This window comes from Scyliorhinus torazame, chromosome 4 (genome assembly GCF_047496885.1).
Source record: "Scyliorhinus torazame isolate Kashiwa2021f chromosome 4, sScyTor2.1, whole genome shotgun sequence".
Classification (NCBI taxonomy): Eukaryota; Metazoa; Chordata; class Chondrichthyes; order Carcharhiniformes; family Scyliorhinidae; genus Scyliorhinus; species Scyliorhinus torazame.
In genome coordinates, this window is record NC_092710.1 from 124300044 (window position 1) to 124326361 (window position 26318).

At 49.4% G+C, this 26318-nt stretch overlaps 1 protein-coding gene across 1 annotated transcript in view; it reads left to right on the forward strand.

Annotated features, from left to right (window-relative positions):
- The window catches only part of gclc (glutamate-cysteine ligase, catalytic subunit), a 126204-nt gene that overhangs the window by 46816 nt on the left and 53070 nt on the right, over positions 1–26318 (forward strand). The window contains exons 4-9 of the mRNA XM_072498585.1: positions 4159–4272; positions 6417–6475; positions 21724–21860; positions 21944–22018; positions 25521–25637; positions 25725–25863. Of these exons, the coding sequence (XP_072354686.1) occupies positions 4159–4272; positions 6417–6475; positions 21724–21860; positions 21944–22018; positions 25521–25637; positions 25725–25863 (641 nt within the window). The remainder of the gene's footprint in view (positions 1–4158; positions 4273–6416; positions 6476–21723; positions 21861–21943; positions 22019–25520; positions 25638–25724; positions 25864–26318) is intronic.

Here is a 26318-nt window from a genome sequence, read left to right on the forward strand (position 1 = left end):
CCATCTCAAGTACATGGAATTATAATTTTGTGAAATTTTTGTCCAATGGCACCACTGGGATGTGGATGTCACTGATAAGGCCAGGCCAGCATTTTGTCCATCCTTTCAACTGTGACTTACTCAACCTTTTCAGAGGGTAATCATCTGTGAGAGCCTGGACGAGAATGGGAGGATATTAGTGAATCAGATGGGTTGTTGCAATAATTGATGGTTGTCTTGGTCGCCATTACTGAGACTGACTTTATATGTCAGATTTATTAATTGGATTCAAATCCCTCCGGGATTTGAACCCATGTGCCCAGTGCATTATTCTGGGCTTCTGGAATACTCGTCCAGTAACATTGCCACTGTGTCATGATCTCCCCTTTTACCATTAGTTCTGTGTTCTGTATGTTTTTAACTAAAAATATTTATAGGAGATACGCTCATATATAAAAATTTGAAGAACTTGAGGATTAAAATAGGCAGTTTAGCTTGATTGGGTTCAACATCTAACCCCAAGTTGTTTGGAATGTGAAATGAATCCCCTCGCTGCTTAGTTTCTGCTGTAGAAAGCACTGAGCAGATGGTAGAAAACCCTGGGTTATTTGGTTCAGAACAGTATTAGGAACAACCTTTTGAGCAATATTCTGGCAGATATTTCTTTTGTGCTGGGAGGGTTACGAATTCTATCTGAGCTCTCCATCTTGTCCCAGGTGCATTAACAATTTACAATAATTGTACACCCGCACCACCAATGTGAACTTAATATTTAGAATTTTCTTACCCTACCACTACGTCTAGATATTCTGATATCTGTAGCCAACCCATTAGCAGATGTGTGTGCTATATGAGTGATGCACTGCTGCTGATACATACCCAAGGCCACCTTCTCCAGACCTGCGAGCTCTAGAAGTTAAAAGGTACAAGGGGAGAAGATGCATGGCATCAGCAGCATTTACACCTTACCCTCTACTCCAATCTCCCCTGAACGGCCGTGCCTTGTGTGGCTGGATCAGCAACCTGCAGCCTCCCAGCAAACCAGCAACACTCTGGAAGCCAGCCCGATGTACTGGTTTCCTGGAACAATGAATTACTTGCTGTCCGGATGCCTTTTAAATATGGCACCTGGACATGACAGGGTACATAATTTCCTGACTACACCACCACGCGATATGACATTATCTTCTTAGCTGCATAATTCATTAGGAGAGCAGCACATGATTCTATGTGCTCTGCTCTCCAGCAGGACTCCCACTGACTTCCCACTCCTGTCACTGGACTTGGGGCCCAGAGCGGCAAAACCTGGCCTGGGTCTCAAAGCCTAGAGATGGGTTTTGTCTGGCTCCTTGCTTCCTGCCCTTCTGCCTAGACGCTGCACACTTGGGGCACGTGTACCCCCATCCTCCCAGCTTGTGTGCGCTGCTTCTCCAAACAAAACTGCCCTTTTTCCTGCTGTCGCACCTCCAATCACAGATTTCCCCTCTCCTGTGTTCGAGGTTCCTGCTGCTCTTTTCAGCTATTTGTGCTTTTGTAGTTGGGTTTTAATACTAAGCCCTGCTCCTTCGTGAGCTAGCTGTTATGCATTATAATGATGAGTTGCCTGTTACATCCCAGGTGGCAATGCAGCATTACTTTTGAGCTAACCATCCACAGATATTAAGTCATGATTTAGGATGTTGAGTGAGATTGCAGAGCAAATGGAGGAATTTCGTTTTCTCAAAGCGAGTCTCTGATCTTTCTGCTTGGCATCAGGATGTGTGAAGCAGAGGTATTGCCCAGTAGATGGATAAGATAACTTAGCCAACATTCCCAGTGAGTGAGATGAAATCGCAATGTTGATTCTTCCATTAATGTACAGAATTTTGGCCAGGCTATTAGCCACTTTCACTCCATATTCTATGTACATAACTCCAGCAGACAAATGCTGTTGGACCTAAGGTCTTGATTTTGAGTTGATGTTGGATTTATGAAGTGCTATTCTGAAGTTCAAGTGCATTGTTGGGAAGACTACTATGAACATCATTTTGCTTCTGAGAGTGCACCAATTAAAAGATTATTCATGGAATGTGGGTGTCGCTCACAAGGCCAGCATTTATTGCCAATCCCTAATTGCCCTTGAACTGAGTGGCTTGCTAGCTCATTTCAGAAGGCATTTAAGAGGCAACCACATTGCTGTGGATTTGGAATTGCATATGGTGGGATTCTAACCTGGGCCCCCAGGCATTGCGCTGGATCTCTAGTCTAGTGACAATATCACTACGCCATCACCTCCTCTTTACATGAGGTAAATGCCTTTAAATTTCAATTTTAGTGGATACTTTCTGTCCAACTTCCTGTTATTACAACTTTTGATTACATCTTTGTGTACAATTCAATTACCTATGTAAAGATTTAGAATTATTGCCTGTATACAAGTATAGGGCAGCACGGTAGCATTGTGGATAGCACAATTGCTTCACAGCTCCAAGGTCCCAGGTTCGATTCCGGCTTGGGTCACTGTCTGTGCGGAGTCTGCACATCCTCCCCGTGTCTGCGTGGGTTTCCTCCGGGTGCTCCGGTTTCCTCCCACAGTCCAAAGATGTGCAGGTTAGGTGGATTGGCCATGATAAATTGTCCTTAGTGTCCAAAATTGCCCTTAGTGTTGGGTGGGGTTACTGGGTGATGGGGTGGAGGTGTGGACCTTGGGTAGGGTGCTCTTTCCAAGAGCCGATGCAGACTCGATGGGCCGAATGGCCTCCTTCTGCACTGTAAATTCTATGAACTTGCCTATTAGAATACAGTTGTGGGCTTTCGCCACTGGGTGGTGCAATGGAGAATGTTTTTGAAATCTACTATTCCCAGTGCTCAGTCTGTGTAATCCAGTAATGGGCAACCTAGACTAGCAAGTGGCTCTTCATCATGTCCATGGGCCACACAAATGAAATTGGGCAATTTAACATGTGCCAAATATTTCATAACTAGTTACAGAAGGTGCTTAATTATTCATATATTAATAGTAACTCAATATCAAATGGCAAAAACAAATGTAATATTTACGCTTACATTATCCATGTGACTCCTGATTTGATCTGTCCTCAAGTTTTCTTTGCATAGGACTCAGCGCTGTGCAGACCCTTCGCAATTCACGTTTGATAATTTCCTTTTGATTTTTAAACCCAGCAAATAAAACTTCTGCAAATTTGATTATGCATTCATCCACTAATTCGCCATTGGAGAATGGCTTTCCATTTTTGGCTTGTAACCAAGCAATACGAAAACTAGCCAAATACGCTGCAGCATTCTCATTTAATACTTGTCTAAGTACATGCCTCTGTTTTCATGGCTTCCTTTAGATTTAAAAACTGTTAAGAACGTTGGTCAGAACTTACCGGAAATCTTGCCCTGTGAGAGGGATGGCATGTTTCATAATGTCTAGTAACATTGTATTTTTTTTGAATTGTTATCACCTCATTGCAAATTAAGCACAATAGTCTCCCTTTCTGTTGAGTAACAAAATAATCCAGCTCCCAATGCATTTATCACCAATTTTTCTCTTTTTTGCTACTTCTCCCTCTGCATTTTTTGATTTTGCACTTTATTCTCCTTCCTCACCATAACACTTCAATACAAAATGAACCTAAAGGCAGGAGCAAAGTGAATAATCACCAGAAGATTAATAGCAAGAAATGCAACCTCTAACATGTGCTCTGACACTGAACACAGCAGTCTCCCTGCGCTTGTGTACTCAGAACACTGGGCGTGCTGTTTGAACAGCAGAAACTGCAACATTGCGATCCTGGCGTCAACTCGTAGCATCGCGTCTTGGGATCAACGCATGACAGCATGATTCCAGACCCAAAATGATCTGTCGTGGCGAGATTCCTATGCACCATGGACAGTAGTCAACGGCCGCACTCAAGAGACCTGATGGGCTGCAGGTTTCCCGCTACTGGGTATCCGTTGATGGGCAATGTCACAAGAAACTTATTAGGATAAACATGAGTATATCATCCCAAGTAAAGATATTTGCAATACTTTTAGGAAGCATATTGCTGTGGAGGCTATTTAATTTCACAAAATGTTTAGCTCCCAGTGATCATTGGGAAGGGGGTTAGACAAGTGAAACTAAACGAATGATCATATTCTGTACAGATTTGAGAGAATTTATAAACTCATTTGGGAGAAATTATTTTCCAGGTTAGGATGTCATCAATTCACGCAACCTGTATATGAGCCTAAACCAGTTGAAAGCGGAGCTTCTAAATCACTGTTTTTTCCTGATGAAGCAATTAACAAACATCCAAGATTTAGGTGAGTTAATACTGACCGTGTGTTTGTAAAGAACATCCTGGTTATTACTCTAAATATAAAATGCACATGTATTGTTTAGTACGATATGATCTTGTCAATATATCTGCATGGGATCATATTGTATTGCGTTGCATATTGTAAATGCAACTCACTGCATTTAGAAAAAAGAAAAAAAAATTGTCATCTCTGGATCAACGTCATCTCTGGATCAGCGTGTCAGAAAGTGAATTGTATTGCTGACAAAGTGAATTTTTGATTAAACAGCCTTCTTCATATTTCCAAACACTCGTGCAACACTACACACCATTAAATGGATGGCAGACTACCTGGAGCAGACTTCTGCACCTTAAGTTTCTAGATTTTGGTCCACATAGCCAGTCGAGTTTCTTTGCTAGTGCAAAGGTTATTTGTTACAAGCTTACCTAATGATAGAAGCAGTTAGCACCTAAAAGAACATAGAACATACAGTGCAGAAGGAGGCCATTCGGCCCATCAAGTCTACACCGACCCACTTAAGCCCTCACTTCCACCCTATCCTCGTAACCCAATAACCCCTTCTAACCTTTTTTGGTCACTAAGGGCAATTTATGATGGACACTCCACCTAACCTGCACGTCTTTGGACTGTGGGAGGAAACCGGAGAAAATCCACGCAGACACCGGGAGAACGTGCAGACTCCGCACAGACAGTGACCCAGCAGGGAATCGAACCTCAGAGCCTGGCGCTATGAAGCCACAGTGCTAATCACTTGTGCTACTGTGCTGCCCTAATGCCGAATATGAGGTAGCTCAATGAAGCTGAGATCTCTTTGGTAGCAGTGGCTTTGTGCATTCCCAATGGATCCTTCACGATGTATGTTTGCATAGCTATCTTCTGTCTTTCCATTTTAGTTGCACTTCATTTTCTAAACTTTGCCCCAGTATCCACACTTGTTACTCCAGGACATTTATCCAACACATTTATCCTATCATTTTTGCAGTGGCTACTTTTTTTTGATATTTGATGTTTGCCCTTTGCACTCCCTTACACAAAAGACCTTGAGCAAAATGTAATCACTTAATATGTGGACGGTGCACAAATTAATGCTAAATAATATACATTTGGAATTTGTGGTTCCATTCCCTTTTCTGTTAATATCTGAAGGTTCTTTTGGGGGTGTAGGTTCCTTGCGCTATTTTACTCTCATAGGGAGGGATTTCATTGCTATGTTGAAAGTACCTTGCCTCTTCCAGATTTTGATGACTGCCTGTCTGTAATTGGAGAATAGACTACAACATAGAAGGAAAAAGTGATCTCATCTCATCAGCCCCCAACACCGCACCCCACCATAACGTTCCAAATGTTTGATTTAAGTATTTATCCAATTCACCATTGAAACGCTGTTGAATCTGCTTCCATTCTAGCATTGCATCCCAGGTCACTGCAACTCACTGCATTTAGAAAAAAGAAAAAAAAATTGTCATCTCTGGATCAACGTCATCTCTGGATCAGCGTGTCAGAAAGTGAATTTGCAAGGAGAAACTACTAAAAAAACACCTCAATTTTAAGAAAATCTATTAAATCACCCCTTTTTTTGGGTCCCAAAACTCTCAACTTCTCTTGTTCCTCTGTTCCTCAATGTAATTTTAAATCCTGGAATCTTCTAAATCTCTGCACCCTCTCCAAGAATTTGATATCATGGGTGTGGTGCCCAAAATTAAACATCCTATTCTTGCTAGGCCTAACGTGTGACATATAAAGCTTTAACATAATATCCTTGTTTTAGTACTCTGCCTCGCGATCTAGCTATCCAGTGGCTACACTTGAGGAGAATTTGAAATATACCCGATTTTAAACCAGAAAATATATATATGCCAGTAGATTTCTTCAGTGCATTTCATTAGCCTCTGTTGAATTCTTAGATTCATAAACAAATTAAATATAATGAAACATCTCCTTTAAAACCTCTGCTTTACATTATTTCAAGCTGAGTTCAATCTCTCAAAGTAAACTTCTTTGGTTCCCAGTTTACCTTTACTTAAACTGTTTTGGAATTAATCAATTCTTACTACTAATTTCCATTACGTGGAAAAATCATAGTTAAGGGGCATCAATAATTTTAATATTTATTTCAGCTTGTTCTTTTGTTGGATTTCTTTCTTTAGCACTTTGACGAGGAATATTCGCCACAGACGGGGAGAAAAAATAGCCATTAATGTACCAAGTAAGTAAACTGCTTAATTTGTCTGTCTTTTCGCAATTCCCTTCCCATCCCTTCCTGACTTTGTTTATGCCTGTCCTAAAATTCAATACGCTATGTATATTTGGACTACCCAATTATTTTTTATCCAATTAAGGGGCAATTTAGCATGGCCAATCCACCTAATCTGCCTATCTTTTAAGTTGTGGGGTTGAAACCCATGCAGACAAGGAGAATGTGCACACTCCACACTGACAGTGACCTGGGGCCAGGATCGAATCTGGGTCCTCAGTGCCATAGGTAGCAGTGCTAACCACTGCGCCACCATGCTGCCCTTGCGCTATGTATACTTCTGGTTCCATTGGTGCCAACAGCTCTCTAAGAGGAGAACTGGTAGAATTTTTGATAATTTAAGCATTTGCTACAAAGAAAATCTTTGAATGGTGAGTCAGTACTTAAAAGCTTAAAATGCAAAATCACAAACTCGTCTGTTGTCAATTTGGTTCGGAGAAGTTTTTCCGTACCGAGGGCTATTAGAACTGGGGCCACCCTGCCAGAGGAGTGGTGGTGCAGAATTGATAACTGTTTACTTATAGATAATGAGTTGCGTATTTCAAAAAAATGTAAAGCTCGCTCAGCGTTACAGCAGTAGCTTATATCTAAATAATTTCTTTGTGTAATACAAAATCCCAAGGCACTTTAACAAGAGTAACATAAAACCAAATATGATGAGTTATATCGATTTGCTTCCAGTGGTGGCCATCAAATGAGTTGTCACACAAGTTGGCTCCTGCCCGAGGGCTGAAAAGTGGCAAAATAAAAGAACTAGGATTGTTTCTCCAGTCGAAGAGTTACCAGACGAGTCTTCAGACCTGGCGGATGCATGTGGTGGAGGAGATGATGGAGGGCCCTGTGGAGTTGTTGCCCACTCAATGGTCGACAGACAAGTTGGTCTGTGGAGGTTACATGTGGCACTGTTGATGGACAAGGGGGCACATGAGGATTGGTGCTGCTATCGGCACGTATGTTGAATTCAATAAGAACAAGGAGGTCTCTCCCTCCATGTTTTGGGAGGTGTTAATTTGGGGAGCAATTCTTGATATAACGTGCATAGAGACAGAAGGTGGGGAGGATGGAAAGACAGGTTAGTGGAGTCCATTTTGGCAGTATTCGGCCACCCCAGAAATGTTGTTGAAGGAGAGGAAGAAGCTCCAGAATAGGTTTGAACTGTCGTCGACAGGAATGTTGGTTGGTTAGTTGCGCGTGTGCGGGGGCCGTTTTATGAGCATGGGGAAGAAAACCAGTAGGTTGTTGGCACACCAGCTGAGACAGCAGGCGGCTTTGAAGGAGATTTGAGCAAATAAAGTACCCATGTGATGACAACTGGTAAGGAAATGGGGGTAATAATTTCCATGGATGCGGCGAAGGCATTCGAGGGAGATTGAGCAAATAAAGTACCCAGGGACAGGGTGATCTGATGATCCAGGTAAGATCAATGGAGGAGGGGAAAGTGCAGGGGCTGGAGGCCGCACTTTGAGTATAATAAATCAATATTTCGGTAAGATCATAATTTTCACCGTTTGGACCCTGGGGTTCATTGGGTTCAGTGGGAGTATCTATTTGAGCTATTGGGACGATTTGAACTGTGGTTCATTGCCTGGATGAGATTGTTGCAAAGGCCCCCACAGATCATGTTCACACCAACGCAACAAGTTTGGGATATTTTTGTTTGCACGGGTACAAGGCAGGGATGTCCACTCTCCCCGTTACTTTTTGCGTTGGCGATTGAGATGCTGGCGATTGCGCTTAGGGCATCAACGGAGTACATCGGAGAGGGGGGTGGGGTATGCAACATGGAGTGCCCCTATGTGCAGGCAACTTGTTACATGTGACAGACCTGGGGCGAAATTCTCCGTTATCGGCGGAAAGTCCGCCGATCGGCGCAAAAAAACGGCGCAAATCCCACTTGCGTCACGTCATAAAAATGGGACGATAGTCTCCGGCCCGAAATGGGCTAGCAGCGACGTAACGGGATCCGCGCTTGCGCAGTGGTTCACGCCGTGCAGCGTCGTGCAGCGTCATACGCGCTGCACGGCGTGACGGCTCATAAGGCCACGCAGCTCCCCCCCACCCGACCGCAACACCCGACCGCAACACCCGACTGGATGGCTGGCCGTCGCTCAGCCCCGAGGTTCGAGTCACGCGATGTGGAGGCGCTCCTGGACGCGGTGGAGCAGAGGAGGGACGCCCTGTATCCCGGGCACGGCCGCAGAGTTGCCCCACGCCACAGCCGGCGTCTGTGGAGGGAAGTGGCAGAGGCCGTCACCGCTGTGGCCCTGACACCACGGACAGGCACCCAGTGCCACAAGAAGGTGAACGACCTCGTCAGAGCAGGCAGGGTGAGCCTCCCCCGTATCCCCCATATCCCCAAGTGAATCCAGCCCTAACCTTAACCTCTGCTATGCACGCGCAACCGATGGCGTGCATTCATATACCTGCCTAACACTGTTGCCTTTTACCCCCCCCCCCCCCCCCCCCCCCCCCACCCCCACCCCCACCACAGGAGAAGCACGCGCACAACAATAGGGAGCATGTGAGGACTGGAGGAGGGCCCGCTGATGAGAGGCCACTGACCGTACACGAGGAAAGGGCCCTGGAACTGGCTGGCGGACCTGAGGACCGGGAGGTTGCTGATGCAGAGGTCGGGGGCCCACCAGCAAGTGAGCCACCGACAGCCCGTCCCCATATCCCCCCTCCCCTATATCCCCCTCCCCCGTATCACCTGATCACTGCCTGATGTCTAACCATGCATGCTTCATTGTGTATCGCAGGACCAAACGTCCAGGCACCCATCCCCGCAGATGCACACCGCCCGCAGGATGCCCCTCGGAGACCACAGGAGACGGAGAGACCCGCACCCTCCAGCATGCGACGCCCGCAGGATGCCCCTCGGAGACCACAGGAGACGGAGAGACCCGCACCCTCCAGCATGCGACGCCCGCAGGATGCCCCTCGCACACCACGGGAGACGGAGAGACCCGGACCCTCCAGCATGCGACGCCCGCAGGATGCCCCTCGGAGACCACGGGAGACGGAGAGACCCGGACCCTCCAGCATGCGACGCCCGCAGAATGCCCCTCGGAGACCACTGGAGGCGGAGAGACCCGGACCCTCCAGCATGCGACGCCCGCAGGATGCCCCTCGCACACGTGCGGGAGCGACCACCCAGCGATGAGGGGGGCAGCCACAGGCCCCCGTCACATCCGAGCCAGGACACCACTACCCAGGACACCACTACCCAGGACACCACTACCCAGGACACCCCTACCCGGGACAGCACTACCCAGGACACCCCTACCCGGGAAGACGAAATACCGGACAGTGACTCAGAGTGGATGGGTGGAGACGAACCCCCACCCCAAAGTGCCATGGAGTCAGAGTGGGACGAAGAGCACGACACAACGCCACTGCTGTCACCAACACCCTCCACCATCGCAGAAACACTCACCACGGTTGGGCACTTTAGTGATGAGGCGTCTGGTACACTCACTGATGCGCACAACACAGCCGTCCCGGTACAGCAGGTGGAGGTAGGAGCAGCAGAGGGACCGGGCGGTCGGAGGGCAGCCCAGGCCAAGCGAACATCTGCCGCCCAGATGGATCCCGGGTTCCTGCAGTTACCACACCCACACATAGATCCGATGCAACCACCGACCCGGAGACGAGCGAAGAGGGTGACGGGCGGCTTGCGGCGGCTGCGGTCGCAGGTGGAGGAGTCCACCCGCGTCCAGGAGCTGGGAGTGGTCTCGGTCATGCGTGCCACCCAGGCTGACACCGCACGGGTGGTGTCCGCGGTGGAGGCAATGGTTGCGACGGTGTCAGACATGGGGAACGGTTTGCGGGGCCTTCCGTGCAGGCGGCGTCTGTGGCCCAGGAAATGGCTGCCCTCTCACAGGAGGCCATGAGCCAGCGCCAGATGGCAGAGGCGCTCAACGCCATAGCCCAGTCTCAGCAGGCCATGGCCCAATCTCAGCAGGCCATGGCCCAGTCTCAGCAGGCCATGGCCCAGTCTCAGCAGGCCATGGCCCAGTCTCAGCAGGCCATGGCCCAGTCTCAGCAGGCCATGGCCCAGTCTCAGCAGGCCATGGCCCAGTCTCAGCAGGCCATGGCCCAGTCTCAGCAGGCCATGGCCCAGTCTCAGCAGGCCATGGCCCAGTCTCAGCAGGCCATGGCCCAGTCTCAGCAGGCCATGGCCCAGTCTCAGCAGGCCATGGCCCAGTCTCAGCAGGCCATGGCCCAGTCTCAGCAGGCCATGGCCCAGTCTCAGCAGGCCATGGCCCAGTCTCAGCAGGCCATGGCCCAGTCTCAGCAGGCCATGGCCCAGTCTCAGCAGGCCATGGCCCAGTCTCAGCAGGCCATGGCCCAGTCTCAGCAGGCCATGGCCCAGTCTCAGCAGGCCATGGCCCAGTCTCAGCAGGCCATGGCCCAGTCTCAGCAGGCCATGGCCCAGTCTCAGCAGGCCATGGCCCAGTCTCAGCAGGCCATGGCCCAGTCTCAGCAGGCCATGGCCCAGTCTCAGCAGGCCATGGCCCAGTCTCAGCAGGCCATGGCCCAGTCTCAGCAGGCCATGGCCCAGTCTCAGCAGGCCATGGCCCAGTCTCAGCAGGCCATGGCCCAGTCTCAGCAGGCCATGGCCCAGTCTCAGCAGGCCATGGCCCAGTCTCAGCAGGCCATGGCCCAGTCTCAGCAGGCCATGGCCCAGTCTCAGCAGGCCATGGCCCAGTCTCAGCAGGCCATGGCCCAGTCTCAGCAGGCCATGGCCCAGTCTCAGCAGGCCATGGCCCAGTCTCAGCAGGCCATGGCCCAGTCTCAGCAGGCCATGGCCCAGTCTCAGCAGGCCATGGCCCAGTCTCAGCAGGCCATGGCCCAGTCTCAGCAGGCCATGGCCCAGTCTCAGCAGGCCATGGCCCAGTCTCAGCAGGCCATGGCCCAGTCTCAGCAGGCCATGGCCCAGTCTCAGCAGGCCATGGCCCAGTCTCAGCAGGCCATGGCCCAGTCTCAGCAGGCCATGGCCCAGTCTCAGCAGGCCATGGCCCAGTCTCTGCAGGCCATGGCCCAGTCTCTGCAGGCCATGGCCCAGTCTCTGCAGGCCATGGCCCAGTCTCTGCAGGCCATGGCCCAGTCTCTGCAGGCCATGGCCCAGTCTCTGCAGGCCATGGCCCAGTCTCTGCAGGCCATGGCCCAGTCTCTGCAGGCCATGGCCCAGTCTCTGCAGGCCATGGCCCAGTCTCTGCAGGCCATGGCCCAGTCTCTGCAGGCCATGGCCCAGTCTCTGCAGGCCATGGCCCAGTCTCTGCAGGCCATGGCCCAGTCTCTGCAGGCCATGGCCCAGTCTCTGCAGGCCATGGCCCAGTCTCTGCAGGCCATCGCTGAGGGCATCGGCGCCAGTGGCCATGTGCGAGCCGGCGTCGCACTGTCGCAGACAGGGTTTGCCAACACCCTGGGCTCCATGGCTGCAAACCTGCAGACCCCTGTCGATACCAGCACGGGCCTCGAGGACTGGCAGCGCCAGATGTCGGGGGGGCGTCGGATGGCCAGTCCGTTCGCATCCCCCACCCATGTAGAGGCCTGGGGGCCATCGGGCACCCCGAGGGAGGAGGAGGTGGTGTGGTCCTTCCCGGCTCCCTCTGTAGGGGAGGTCCCGGTACACGGCGACACCTCGGACTCTTCCCCCCCCCCCCTTTCCGTCCCAGGTGCATCGGGTGGGCAACGGGCAGGACAGGCTGGCAGCTCGCCATCCCAGTCGCCCGGGCCGCAGCCTGGCCCATCTAGGCCAGGACGCCCCAGGAAACGGCCGCCAAAGGGATCCAGTGTCAGAGGGCAGGAATCACAGGAGTCCACCTCCAGTTCTGCTGTACCGTCTGGGGAACCACGTAGACGTAGTCAAAGGGCCCGTAAGGCCAAACAATTAGACACTGAGTAAGTTGGCACGGGTGCAGGGCACAGATGAGTTTTAGGGGCTAGGGCACGTGCATGAACTCCTTTGGTTATTAAAGTCAATGTTACACCTACCGAAGCTGCCTTTGTGCTCTGTCCAAAGTGTGCGGGCGTGTCATGTACGTTGAGCGCAAGTGTGTGTGTGAGGGGTGGTCTTACCTCAGCCCCAGGTGAGTCTGCCCCCTTCCCCCTGGGCCGCCATCAACATCCCCCGGGCAGAGGACGGGACCGTGCGCTGCAGTGTCACAGCCGCATGCAGGGATGGTCCGGGTGGATGGTGGTACTGTGGCCATGGGTCAGACATAGTCCAACGATGTAGAGCCAGGAGTTCATCGCAGGGCGGGTTGTCATCATCCTCCATGGCCTGCGATAGACACGCGTCCACCCGCAACTGTGTGAGCCCGGCCCGTTGTGCCGCCGGTGGATCGGCAATGGGGGGGAGGGGGGGGGTGTGCATGCGGGTGGGGTTGGGGAGGGGGGTGAGGGTGCTGGGTGGGTGGGGGGTGTGGGTGGTCGGCTGTTGCCATGGTGTGCGGTCTGTGGCCATACTACCCGATTCCCACGCCCATCTAGTCAGTGAAGCGGGCGTCTATCAGTCTGTCCCGTGCCCGCTGGGCCAGCCGGTAACGGTGGACAGCCACCCGCCTGTGTCTACCCCGTCTGCCCTGACCATTGCCCCCATCACCCTCATCTGGGGAGGACTGGGCCTCTTCCTGCTGCTCCTCCACTCCGCCCTCCTCTGCCTGCGGCACATCGCCCCTCTGCTGGGCTATGTTGTGCAGGACGCAGCACACCACAATGATGCGGCCGACCCTATCTGACCGATACTGGAGGGCACCCCCAGAGAGGTCCAGGCACCTGAAACGCATCTTCAGCACGCCAAAGCACCTCTCGATCACTCCCCTTGTCGCTACATGGGCATCATTGTAGCGGTTCTCCGCCTCATTGCGTGGCCTCCGTATAGGCGTCATCAGCCACGATCGCAATGGGTAGCCCCTGTCGCCCAGCAACCAGCCCCTCAGCCGGGGATGGCGTCCCTCGTACATGCCGGGGATGGATGACCGCGACAACACGAATGAGTCGTGTACACTGCCTGGGTGACGGGCGCAGACGTGCAGGATCATCATGCGGTGGTCGCAGACCACCTGTACGTTCATCGAATAGGTCCCCTTCCTATCAGTGAACACGGCCCTGTTATCTGCAGGTGGCCGCACGGCGACGTGCATCCCATCGATCGCGCCCTGGACCATGGGGAACCCGGCCACGGCAGAGAAGCCCACGGCCCGGGCATCTTGGCTGGCCCGGTCCACGGGGAAGCGGATGTAGTGGTGCGCCATGGCATAAAGGGCATCTGTCACTGCCCGGATGCACCGGTGCACCGATGTCTGCGATATGCCGGACAGGTCCCCACTCGGTGTCTGGAATGACCCCGTTGCATAAAAGTTCAGGGCCACCGTAACCTTGACGGACACGAGGAGAGGGTGTCCCCCGCCAGTGCCACGCGGTGACAGGTGTGCCAGCAGGTGGCAGATGTGTGCCACGGTTTCCCGGCTCATCCGGAGTCTCCTCCTGCATTCCCGGTCCGTGAGGTCCTGGTATGACTGCCGGGGCCGGTACACACGGGGCGCCCTCGGGTGCCTCCGTTGCCGTGGGGCCGCGACGTCCTCCTCCCCCTCCTCGTCCTGTCGGTCAGGTGTCCCTCCAGCCTGGGCAGCTGCCGCCTGCCCCTCTGCGGCAGCCTGCGCCGCCTCTCTGGCACGCTCCTCCTCCTCCTCCTCCTCCTCCTCCTCATCCAGGGCAACATCGACATGAGCGGCTGCCACCACGGCGGCCAACATCGCTGGATGATCTGAAAACATGACGGCCTGGTGGGGGGGGAGGGGAACGACGACATGTCATCATTGCCCATATCCCCTCCTCCCCCCAGCCAGGTGGCATGGACCGCATGGGTCCAACTGTTGGAGGCTGGCACCTGGCCAGGTGGACCAACTCATTTGCCCTCCCATCACCCTCCTCGGCACGGACCCCCTCCCCAACCTCCACCTCAGCACGGACCCCCCCAACCTCCACCCCGGCACGGACCCCCCCCAACCTCCAACCCAGCACGGACCCCCTCCCCAACCTCCACCTCAGCACGGGCCCCCCCAAACCTCCACCCCGGCACGGACCCCCCCAACCTCCAACCCAGCACGGACCCCCTCCCCAACCTCCAACCCAGCACGGACCCCCTCCCCAACCTCCAACCCAGCACGGACCCCCTCCCCAACCTCCACCCCGGCACGGACCCCCCCAACCTCCACCCCGGCACGGACACCCCCAACCTCCACCCCAGCACGGACCCCCTCCCCAACCTCCACCCCAGCACGGACCCCCCCCCCCAACCTCCACCTCGGCACGGACCCCCTCCCGGCACTCCCCCGGAGCCCAGCCTACTCTAACCCCCCCCCCCCCCCCCCGCCGCACACACACACACAAGCCGAGACAAACCTCTCCTCACGCAATCAGTCTGCGGCCACGCCATTTCCTGCCCAGAGCCAACCCCCCAGGCCGTCACTCACCTCCTCGCTGGTCGGCGTGAGACTGGAGCACCGGGTCACGCCGATGAAAAGGAGATTTGATTCACGTCGACGTGAACGGTCATCACGTCGACAGGACTTCGGCCCATCCGGAAGGGAGAATATCGGCAGGCCGAAAATCGGCTGCCTTGCGCAGACCCGTGACATTCTCCGCGGCAGCGGCGCCATTAACGCCCCGCCGACTTTTCTCCCTTCGGAGACTTCGGCGGGGGTGGGATTCACGGCGGCCAACGGCCATTCTCCGACCCTCTGGGGGGTCGGAGAATGATGCCCCTGATCTCTAGTATGAGCAGGATTATGGAGATGCTGAGTAAATTTGGCTCTTTTTTTGGGTGGGAAAGAGTGAGGTGTTTTCAATGAGTTCCGAGGGACAAGGTAGGGGCCTGGAGAAGTTGCCGTTTCGGTTGGTCAGGTCAAGTTTTCGATATCTGGGAATACGGGTGGCACTTGGCTGAGGTATGTTACATAAATTGAATGTGGCCAACTTGGTAGAGGAGGGTGAAGGAGAATTTGGAGGTGCAATGTTCTCCCATTATCTCTGGCAGGGCGGTGTCCAAACCGTGAAAATGATTATCTTATCTAAATATTGATTTATTTTCCTGAATCTCCCAATTGTTCTGCCTATATCTGTGTTTGACAGAGTAAATAGGATAATTCTGGCCTGGAGAGTAAATGGGTAATTTCGGCCTGTGTTTGCTAGGGTGGTAGGCTCCAGAGCCACCAAAGGGAGCGGGAGAGTGACCGGAATTTTTACATTTGGACAATATTAAGTTTGCCATCAGGGGTTTGGGGGAGGGGTTCTACTTGAGATGGAGGCTGTTCATCTTCTTCAAGAGCTGGTAATCATCCATGGGGGGATGGGGGGGGGGGGATTGTTTTTGTTTATAGATAAAAAGCGGGGCATCTGGGGTGATATGGTGGGTGGGGTGTTTATTTTTTTAAATAAACATTTATAGTACACAATTATTTTTTTCCCAATTAAGGGGCAATTTAGCATGACCAATCCACCTAACCTGCACATCTTTGGGTTGTGGGGGTGAAACCCACACAGACACGGGGAGAATGTGCAAACTCCACATGGACAGTTACCCAGGGTCGGGATTCCATGTGCCGCCCCGGTGGGGTGTTTATAATGAGAATTGTATAATGTTTGATTGAATGCTGTGTTTTGTATGTAAAATGAAAAGGTCCTGAATAAAAATATTTTCAAAAAATGAGTTAGATGACCAAAAACCTGGTCAAATCTAGGTGCCTCAAAGGAGAGGGACTAATGTCCTTGGTAGAGAATTTGCGAGAGTGGTTGGGGAGGGGTTAAACTAAAATGTCAGGGGCATGGGAACTTATGCAAGGTGTCAGAGGAGGGGAAAAATTGAGGACAAAAGCAAAAGACAGAAAGAAGAAGAAAAGTGATAGGCAAAGAAAACAAGGGCCAGATTCAAATAAGGCCCTGGGAACGGGACAAGTAATGTTTAAAATACAAGCATTAAGGCATTGTGCCTTGACGCAGAGTGTTCGTAATTAAGTGGATGAATTAATCACACAAATAGATGCAAACGGGTATAATATAGTTAGGATTATGGAGACAAGGCTGTAGGGTGACATGGGACGAGAATTGAACATTCAGTCTTTAGGAAAGGTCGAAAAAAAAGAAATGGTGGAGTTGCATTAACGCAATTGCGAGGAAAGATATTGGACGCGACTTAATGGCCTTGTCACGCCTGACTTTGTGATGTGATGCGACATGCAAGCCATGGATTGGCCACCTTTACCGTTTTACTTTGTGTTAGACAGGAATAAGCAATTGTTACAGTTCACCATGTGCTCCTTGAATATTTGCCATTGCCTAATTACTGTCATCCCTTTAAGTCACGTTTCCCAATCCTCCATAGCCAGCTCATGCCTCATATCATAATTTCCTTTATTTAGATTCAGAAATAATAGCTCCAATGGTGGTCATCTTCCAAGTTTCTATAGACTCTGGAGCAGTTCCTACAGATTGGAGGGTAGCTAATGTAACCCCATTATTTAGAAAGGAGGGCAGCTAGAGAAAACAGAATTATAGACCAATAAACTTTTTTTAAAAATTCTAATTAACGGGCAATCCACCTACCCTGCACATCCTTGGATTGTGGGAGTGAGCCCATCGCAGACATGTGGAGAATGTGCAAACTCCACATGGCAGTGACCGGGGGCTGGGATCGAATCAGAGTCCTTGGCGCCATGAAGCAGCAGCACTAACCACTCTGCCACCGTGCTGTTGGGGAAATTTCTAGAATCCATGAACAAAGATTTTATTGCAGAGCACTTAGAAAACAATGGCAGGATCAGACCGAGGCAGCATGGATTTCTGAAAGGGAAATCATGCTTAACAAATCTACTGGAACTCTTTGAGGATGTAACTAGCAGAGTTGATGAAAGTGGATGTGATTTATTTGGATTTACAGAAGGCTTTCGACAAAATCCCACATAAGGGATTAGCTGTAAAATTATGGGATTGGGTTTGGTGTATTGCGATTGATAGAAAACTGATTGGCAGATGGGAAATCAAAAGTAGGAATAAACGGGTTTTTTGGCAGGCACGGAGTAGTGGTGTACCGCAGGGATCGGTGCTGGGACCCCAGCTATTCACAATATATAGTAGTGATTTAGATGAGGGAACAAAATGTGATATCTAAATTTGCAGATCACACAAAGATGGGAGAATGGTGAGCTGAGAGGAAGATGCAGAGATCCTTCAGTGTGATGTGGAGAAGTTGAGAGAGTGGGCAAATGAATGGCAGATGCAGTATAATTTGGATGAATGTGAAGTTATGCAATTTGGTAGCAAAAGCAGGAACGCAGATAATTATCTGAATGGCCATAAATTAGAAAGAGGGGAATGTTCAACAAGACCTGGGTGTCTCGTACACCAGTCGCTGGAGGTAAGCATGCGGATGCAGCAGGTGGTAAAGAAGGCAAATTATGTGCTGCTTTCATAGCGAGAGGATTAGAATACAGGAGCAGGAATGTCTTGCTGTAATTATACCGGGCCTTGGTGAGACCACACCTTGAATATTATGTTCAGTTTTCATCTCCTTCTCTGAGGAACGATATTCTTGCTATAGCGTTTACCAGACTGATTCCCGAGATGGCAGGACGGAGCTGGTTAGGATTGTATTCGCTGGAGTTCCGAAGAATGATTGGGGGGTGGGGGGGGTGAATCTCAGAAACCTAACCTAACCTTTTGGACACTAAGGGGTAATTGATCATGGCCAATACACCTCACTTGCACATCTTTGGACTATGGGAGGAAACTGGAGCACCCGGAGGAAACCCACGCAGATACAGGGAGAAAGTGCAAACTCCACACAAACAGTCACACGAGGCCGGAATTGAACCTGGGTTCCTGGATCTGTGAGGCAGTCATGCTAGCCACTGTGCCGCCCTAACAGGACTAATCGGGGTAGATGCAAGAAGTATGTTCCGGATGTTGTGGGTGTCCAGATCCAGGGGTCACAGTCTGAGGATAGCACGGCAGCACGGTAACATTGTGGATAGCACAATTGCTTCACAGCTCCAGGGTCCCAGGTTCGATTCCGGCTTGGGTCACTGTCTGTGCGGAGTCTGCACATCCTCCCCGTGTGTGCGTGGGTTTCCTCCGGGTGCTCCGGTTTCCTCCCACAGTCCAAAGATGTGCAGGTTAGGTGGATTGGCCATGATAAATTGCCCTTAGTGTCCAAAATTGCCCATAGTTTTGGGTGGGGTTACTGGGTTATGGGGATAGGGTGGAGGTGTTGACCTTGGGTAGGGTGCTCTTTCCAAGAGCCGGTGCAGACTCGATGGGCTGAATGGCCTCCTTCTGCACTGTAAATTCTATATCTATGTATATGGAGTAGACCATTTAGGGCAGAGATACGGTGAACTTTCTTCACCCAGAAAGTGGTCAACCTATGGAATTTGCTACCACAGCAAGCAGTTGAGGCCGTAATATTGCATCTTTTCAAGAAGCAGTTAGATATAGCACTTGGGGCTAAGGGAATCAAAGATATGGAGGGGAAGATGGCATCAGGCTATCGAGTTGGAAGATCAGCCATGATCATAATGAATGGGGCAGCAAACTCGAAGAGCTGAATGGCCTCTCCCTATTTTCTATGTAAGTAGGTAAGCAAGCAGGTGAGGCAGATGTTCCAAAGCTCAGGACCTAGACAACTGAAGATATGCCAACCAATGGTGGAGTAATTAAAACCTAGGATGCTTGAGATGCGAATTAGAAGATTGTAGATCTCTAGAGAGAGTTTTGGAGCTGAAGGGATTTCCAATTGGGGAGGGTTGAAGCCAGGGTGAGAGTTGAAAATGAGGATAAGAATTTTAAAATCAAGACATTTATTGATTGGGGGCCCATGTCGTCAGCGAGGACAGGGATAATGGGTGAACAAGATTTGGTGCATGTTTTGGATAAAGAAGATAAAGGTAGAATGTGGGAGACCAGCCAGGTGTACATTAGAATTGTCTGGTCTAGGGGCGGCACAATGGTTAGCACTGCTGCCTCATGGTGCCGAGGACCCAGGTCTGATCCCGGCCCCGTGTCACTGTCCACATGGAGTTTGCACATTCTCCCTGTGTCTGCTCAAAGATGTGCAGGGTAGGTGGATTGGCCACACTTAAAATAGCCTCTGAATTGGGGAAAAAAATAATTGGGTACTCAAAATTTATTTTAAAAAGAATAATCTGGTCTCGTGGCAATAAATACATGAATGAGCGTTTCCACAACAAATTAGCTGTGGCAGCAGTGAAGTCGGGCGATATTAGAGGTGAAATTAGGTGGTCTCCGTGATGGCATAAAAAGGTTGGAAGCTCCAGCTGGGGTCAAATGACAACAAGGTTGCAAACAGTCTGGTTTGGTCTCCGATCGTTGCCAGGATTTGATAGCTGGGGAACGGACCAAATACATTATTTTCAGTCTTCCCAATATTTTGAAGATGTTTCGACCCATCCATTACAGGATGTCGAAAAACCAGTTGAATGTGATGATCAGGTAGAACATAACAAGATGGATCCTTGCGAGACACCAGAGTTCATGGTGCAAAAGCGGGAAGAGAGATCATTGCAAGTGATTCTCTGGCAGTGATTAGATAGGCATATGGGGCTGGGTAAGAGCAGAACCCTCCAGCCATATGACAGTGGAGAGACATTGAAGGAAGATGCCGTGGTCAACGTGTACAATGTTGCTGGATCGAGAAGGGCAAGGAGGGATAATTTTATTGCAGTTTGGTCGGATGTCATTTGTGACTTTAAACTGTTTTGGAACTGTGGCAGGGGTGGAAATTTGATTGGAGGGGCCAAGTGAATTGAAACTGAGAAACCTCTTAAAGCATGCATGCAACGGAAGAAGCAGGCAGAGGCACCCAAAGATGGGATCAGGATGATAGAAGGAGCTGAAAAGAGCCCATAAGGCTGGACATCAGACGCTGCTAAATGAATACAGTAAAGAATGCTGGGAGCTCATGGGAAGAACTCTTTAGTGTGCCATGTGTAGCAGGATGGCAATGTTACTATCTGGCACTTCGCACTCCCTGAAATACAAGCATTAGGCTCATTCCAAAAAATAATTTCGAAGCACCTGGGTCGGGATTCTCCGAGCCCACACCGGGCTGCCGATTCTCCGGTCACCGGAGAATCGTCTCCCGCGCAGTCGCCGGTCAGGGGCCATTGAAAGTTGCCCCCGCGGCGCTTCTCCGCACTCGACAGGCCGAGTGCCTGCCGAGTCCCGCCAGCGTGGTTCCCACCCGGTGGGATCTCGGCGTTCTGGCTGCGGGGGCCATCCTGGGGGGGGGGGGGGGGGGGGGGGGGTGGTTGGCGCGACTCCTGGGGGAGTCTCGTCGGTGGTCAGGCCCACGATCAGGGGCTACCGATCGGCGGGCGCGCTCATTCCGGGATGGCCTATGTTCCTCCGTGCTGGGCCCCTGTAGGGCTCCGCCATGTGTGGAGGCTGGTGCGGAGACGGCCATCATGCACGGACCCGCGCCGTCCGTCGCACGCATGCGTGGAACTGCGCCGGCCGTGCAGGGCCTGCTTTCGGTGCCGGAGCAGCACACAGCACTCCGACACCGTTCTAACCCCCTGAAATCCAGAGAATAACTGGGCCAGGAGGCCCGTTGAAGCCGGCGTGCACCACTCCGGTGTTTACACTTGGCCGGGATTTCGGAGAATCCCGGCCCTGGTTCTGTTTTGCCTGCTTTCTGGATGGAAAAAGGCAAGTTAAAGGATGAAAATTGTGATTCAGAACATATCACTTGTTTTCTGCCATGTCCAACCACAAGGAGCTGATGGAAAGCAGTCAAACAGCATTCTTGCTCATAAGAGGCAAATTTAATAGCAACAGATGTTCAGCGAGAAACCCTATCTGCATGTTGTCATTCGATGTTTTAGTTGGTCTGTTCACATACGAACATAGAGATTGAAGTGAATTTTGACGTATTCTCCAATAACAACGAAAACTTAAAGGTAATTAGTCTGTAAGCAGACCACTCATTGCACTCTGTTGGCTGATCTTGACCATCTGCTAAAGTAAAATGTTAGCAAGCTAGAGTACACAAAGATATTTCATTGAAAAATTAACTGCAAAAGTGAGAAGTTGCTGTAAATGATTTGCTGTTCCCCCTTTCAAGTCTATATAGCAACCAACTGCTGCCAGACTTATAATGTTTTTCTCCCTTGCAGTTTATAAAGACAAAGGTATTTCCTCTCCATTTATTGAAAAATTTGTTAATGATGATGGCGAAGCAGCAAGAGCAACAAAACCTGATCACATCTATATGGATGCTATGGGGTTTGGTATGGGCAATTGCTGCCTTCAGGTGAGTGTCCAATTGTAAAATTTGAAAGTGTTCATTTAGTTTTTTGTCTTCGCTCTCTTACATACTTACTGCTCTTGTGATAGGTGACATTCCAAGCATGCAGCATCTCAGAAGCCAGGTATCTATATGACCAACTCGCCACAATTTGCCCGATTGTGGTAAGTGTAAAGGACTGTTGTTCTCTGTTTTGTGAATTTTCATTCTCCTGATGCCATCACTTGTATTTTGAGAGTTGTCGGTATAAAACACCAACGTGGAGTGTCCTGAAATGACACCATACACTACTACAAGGACTAGCAGCTGTGAGCCAATCCAGTGAACATTGATGGGTGGTTTCCTGGATTTGGGAAGCTCTCAATGATCGGTACTCCGTTTTATTAAATTAACATTCTTGCAGTCAGTAATCTCCATGCATCTCTGGGCTGTGTGAATTTGGCAACATTTTAGAACATAGATTTTCTTTTAAAAAAAAAAAATCAAACAAATGTTTTTCTTTAAATATTTTGTTTTGCTAAACAAAGAAGAGTGCTTTGAGTTAGTAACTCCATGAGTTTACTTTCATTGTTAAATTACTGTTGTTGGCAGAACTTTTCAGTATTTATAAGCTTTCCAGTTTTCCTTTCCAGTTTTTGTCCCCATTGCCTGGCTGAAGTTGTCAAGGTGTTGTATTTTTGTAGGTAGCAGCAATCCCGCAGCACCTCATTCAATGCTCTACATATGTGAGCCTCAACAATGAGAGTTGGAGGACTGTTCAACTGTGGGCTTCACGGTGAAGTCTGATCAGAGCTCATTACCATACACCACCCATGGTAATGAGCACTGACCATGACTATTTAAATTTTCCTTTTTTAAGCTGAAGAATACCAGAACGAAAAGCTCTGGCCACACAGCTGTTCTGGTTAGAATCTAACTTTATAGAATAGACATTTAACTTTCCTCATCTATTTCTTAATGATGTAACAAATTAGTTTAGTGTAAAATGCTTTGGAAGTTTTGAGTTTCCTCTCATCCTATCATTCTGGTTCAGCACATGTGGAACTTATTTAGCATGGGTGGGACTCTCCGGTCGATGGCGCCGAAATCACGTTCGGCGATCGGCCGGAGAATTCCCGTTTACGACCGAAGCGGGGGCGGAGTATGGCGCTCGCTGTAACGATGGCCTCGGGACTGACTCTGTCAGGGGCTGGGGCACTGTGGAGAGGGGGGAGGGGCACTATTTTGCAGGCGGGTCCGCGAGCAGCCGGCCCCATGTTGCACAGCGTGGCCGCTACAGACTGCCGCCGTGCGGGACCTGCCAATTCTCTGGCTGTATCGGCAGCTAGAACTGGGTGCCCTACGCTGCCTTGCTACTAGCCCCCAGCTAAACGGATAATCGGTGGTCGTTTTATGCCATTTTGTTCTGTCGTGAAACACCACCGTTCTCACGTCGGCGTGGGGACATAGCCTCAAAATCGGAGAATCCAGCCCCATATTTTTAACTTTGTGTCTACTTCCAGCTGGGAACCTTTTGTTTTTGTTGTTGTTGCAATAACTAATTCTCACCATTAAGAGGTAGCATAATATCAAGAAAGAACTACCATGCCCTCCATGTTCCATAGCATTTCAAGGTAAATAGGTGCTGTCAGAGAAGACACTGTTGTAATGTGAGTTAGTCATGGTAACAACATTAAATTGCATCAGCTGATATTTGTCAGACTGATTGAAAGCTGTTCAAATATAAATATCACCCATACCCACTTTTTAAAATTAACTTTTTATATTTATAACTATATTTTGTTTTCTAGAATTTGAAGCCCCATTATTTTGTTTCCTCTGACTCTTGATGCACTTTGCTCTTATTGAGGTAGTATCATTAAAAGACTTTTGGGGTCTCTAGGTCAGTCTGAGGTTTTGGTATTTTTGTATTGGGCTAGCATTTTTATTGCCCATCCTTAATTGCCTTTGAGAAGGTGATAATAACCTTTATTATGATAATCTTTATTATTGTCACTGCAATGGAGTTACTGTGAAAAGCCCCTAGTCGCCACATTCCAGCGTTTGTTCGGTACACAGAGGGAGAATTCAGAATGTCCAATTCACCTAACAAGCGCATCTTTCGGGACTTGTGGGAGAAAACCGGAGCACCCTGAGGAAACGTACAAGTGTCACAAGTAGGCTTACATTAACACTGCAATCAAGTTACTGTGAAAATCCTCTAGTTGCCACACTATGGAGCCTGTTCGGGTACACGGAGAATTCAGAATGTCCAATTCACCTAAAAAGTACCTCTTTCAGGACTTATGGGAAGAAACCGGAGCGCCTGGAGGAGCCCACGCAGACACTGAGGGTACGTGCAGACTCCGCACAGACAGTGACCCAAGCGGGAATCAAACCCAGATCATTGGCGCTGTGAAGCAACAGTGTTAACCACTATGCTACCATGCCGGTGGAGAGCTGCCTTCTTGAACAGCTGCTGTCCCTGTGGTGTAGGTGCACTCAAAATTGTTAAGGGGGAGTTCCAAGATTTTGACCCAATGGCTGTGAAGGAATGGCATTATATTTTCAAGTCCGAATGCTGTGTGGCTTGAAAGTGAACTTGCAGGTGGTAGTATTCCCATGCATCTGCTGCCCGAGGACACCTAGGTAACAGGTCACTGGTTTGGAAGCTGCTGTCAAAGGAATTGGTGAGTTGCTGCAGTGCATCTTGTAGATAGTGTAGACTGCATTAGTCGTGGAGGCAGTGAATGTTGAAGGTGCTTTATTGATGTCAAATGGCGAAATGCAACTGCCATAAGTGAGTTTTAAAGTGAAGTAATACAAAAAATGCAAACATCTCATGACATGTCTCAAAACTAAGAAGAAGCTTGTGAAGTTGGTGGGAATAGCTTCATAGGCAGGCGATGCTGATGCATATCTAAATGTGTATAAATTCTTAGCCCCTAAAAATTAGGGGCCTGGATTCTTCAGCTGTGGCCGCCGGAAGATCGCCATGGACAGGACGGGGACCATGTAAATGTCCGTTGACCTCTGGCGGGAATTTCTGGTTGCCAGTGGGCGCAGCCAAAGAATCCTGCCCTAGGCTTTGTGACTTAAAAAGTTGCCATTGATTAATGCAAGTTTCTTACCTGAAAAAGTGGATAGAAGGTTATTCCCAAATTTGAGTCCATGTAAGAGCACTAAAGTAGCTGATACATATTGATGATTGCGAAGTTTTACCGATTGATGAGTACTTCAGATTTACTTGATTGTGATGCTTAAAAAAAAAATTTAAGTACCCAATTCATTTATTTTCCAATTAAGGGGCAATTTAGCACGGCCAATCCACCTACCGTGCACATTTTTAGGTTGTGGGGGTGAGACCCACACAGGCACAGGGAGAATGTGCAAACTCCATGTGGACAGTGACCCAGTGCCAGGATTGAACCCGGGTCCTCAGCAGCGTGAGGCTGCAGAGGTAACCACTGTGCCAGCCCCACTTGATTGTGTACTTGCTTGATCATAATGCTTGATTGTAAGATTTAACTGTTTAAAGGAAAACCTATTATAAAATACTTAATAAAAATGCTCTGGCAACTTCAATGCTTAAAATTGGGACATTTATGGAATATTCAGCTGAAGTGAATTGCAAACCGTGTACTTTTTCTTTTTCCCTGATGCATTTAATTGCAATTTCTCTTCCAGATGGCTTTGAGTGCTGCTTCACCATTTTATAGAGGTTATGTGTCAGACATTGATTGTCGCTGGGGTGTAATTTCAGCCTCTGTAGATGACCGAACCAGGGAAGAAAGAGGTTTGGAGGTAACTAACTATTCTCCATGTTAATGTGTTGCGTGTCACTTTAACGCACACAGCATGAACCTTATGCTTGGTTTGTTACTTTTGCAGCCTCGCAAAAATAGCAAGTACAGGATCAGTAAATCCAGGTACGACTCCATTGATAGTTACCTCTCGAAATGTGGTGAAAAATACAATGACCTCACGTTGACAGTTGATGATGAAATCTATAAGCAGCTCCGAGAAGGAGGTAATAAAGTATGCATTGAAATAGAAGTTGGGATTACTGTTTATAATGTATCAAATTTCTGAATTACAAGTTACCTTGCATTGGTATGATGCTGTACTTGATGACTATTAAAACCTTGTTTGTAAAGTACTGGTAACAATTTAGCCTAGTATGACTGATGTGTCCTTCGCCCACGCAGCATTTGGAGCACAAACCTTCCTGTTTTAAATGTTTAGGCATGAAATTCATTTACTTTTATACTAACTTTTCTTTCCCAAGAGAAAATTATGGAGTAGTATGCCGATCTGCATTAATCAGCATTTGATAAATAGTCCTAATTCACTGACTTCCAAGGAACAGCACTTTCAATTTGACTTTACTAACATTTTTGATCAAGACCTTTTCGCAAAGTATTGTAGTACCTAGTGTGGAAAGCAAGCATCAATTCTAAAGTTAATATAAATGACCTGAGGTAC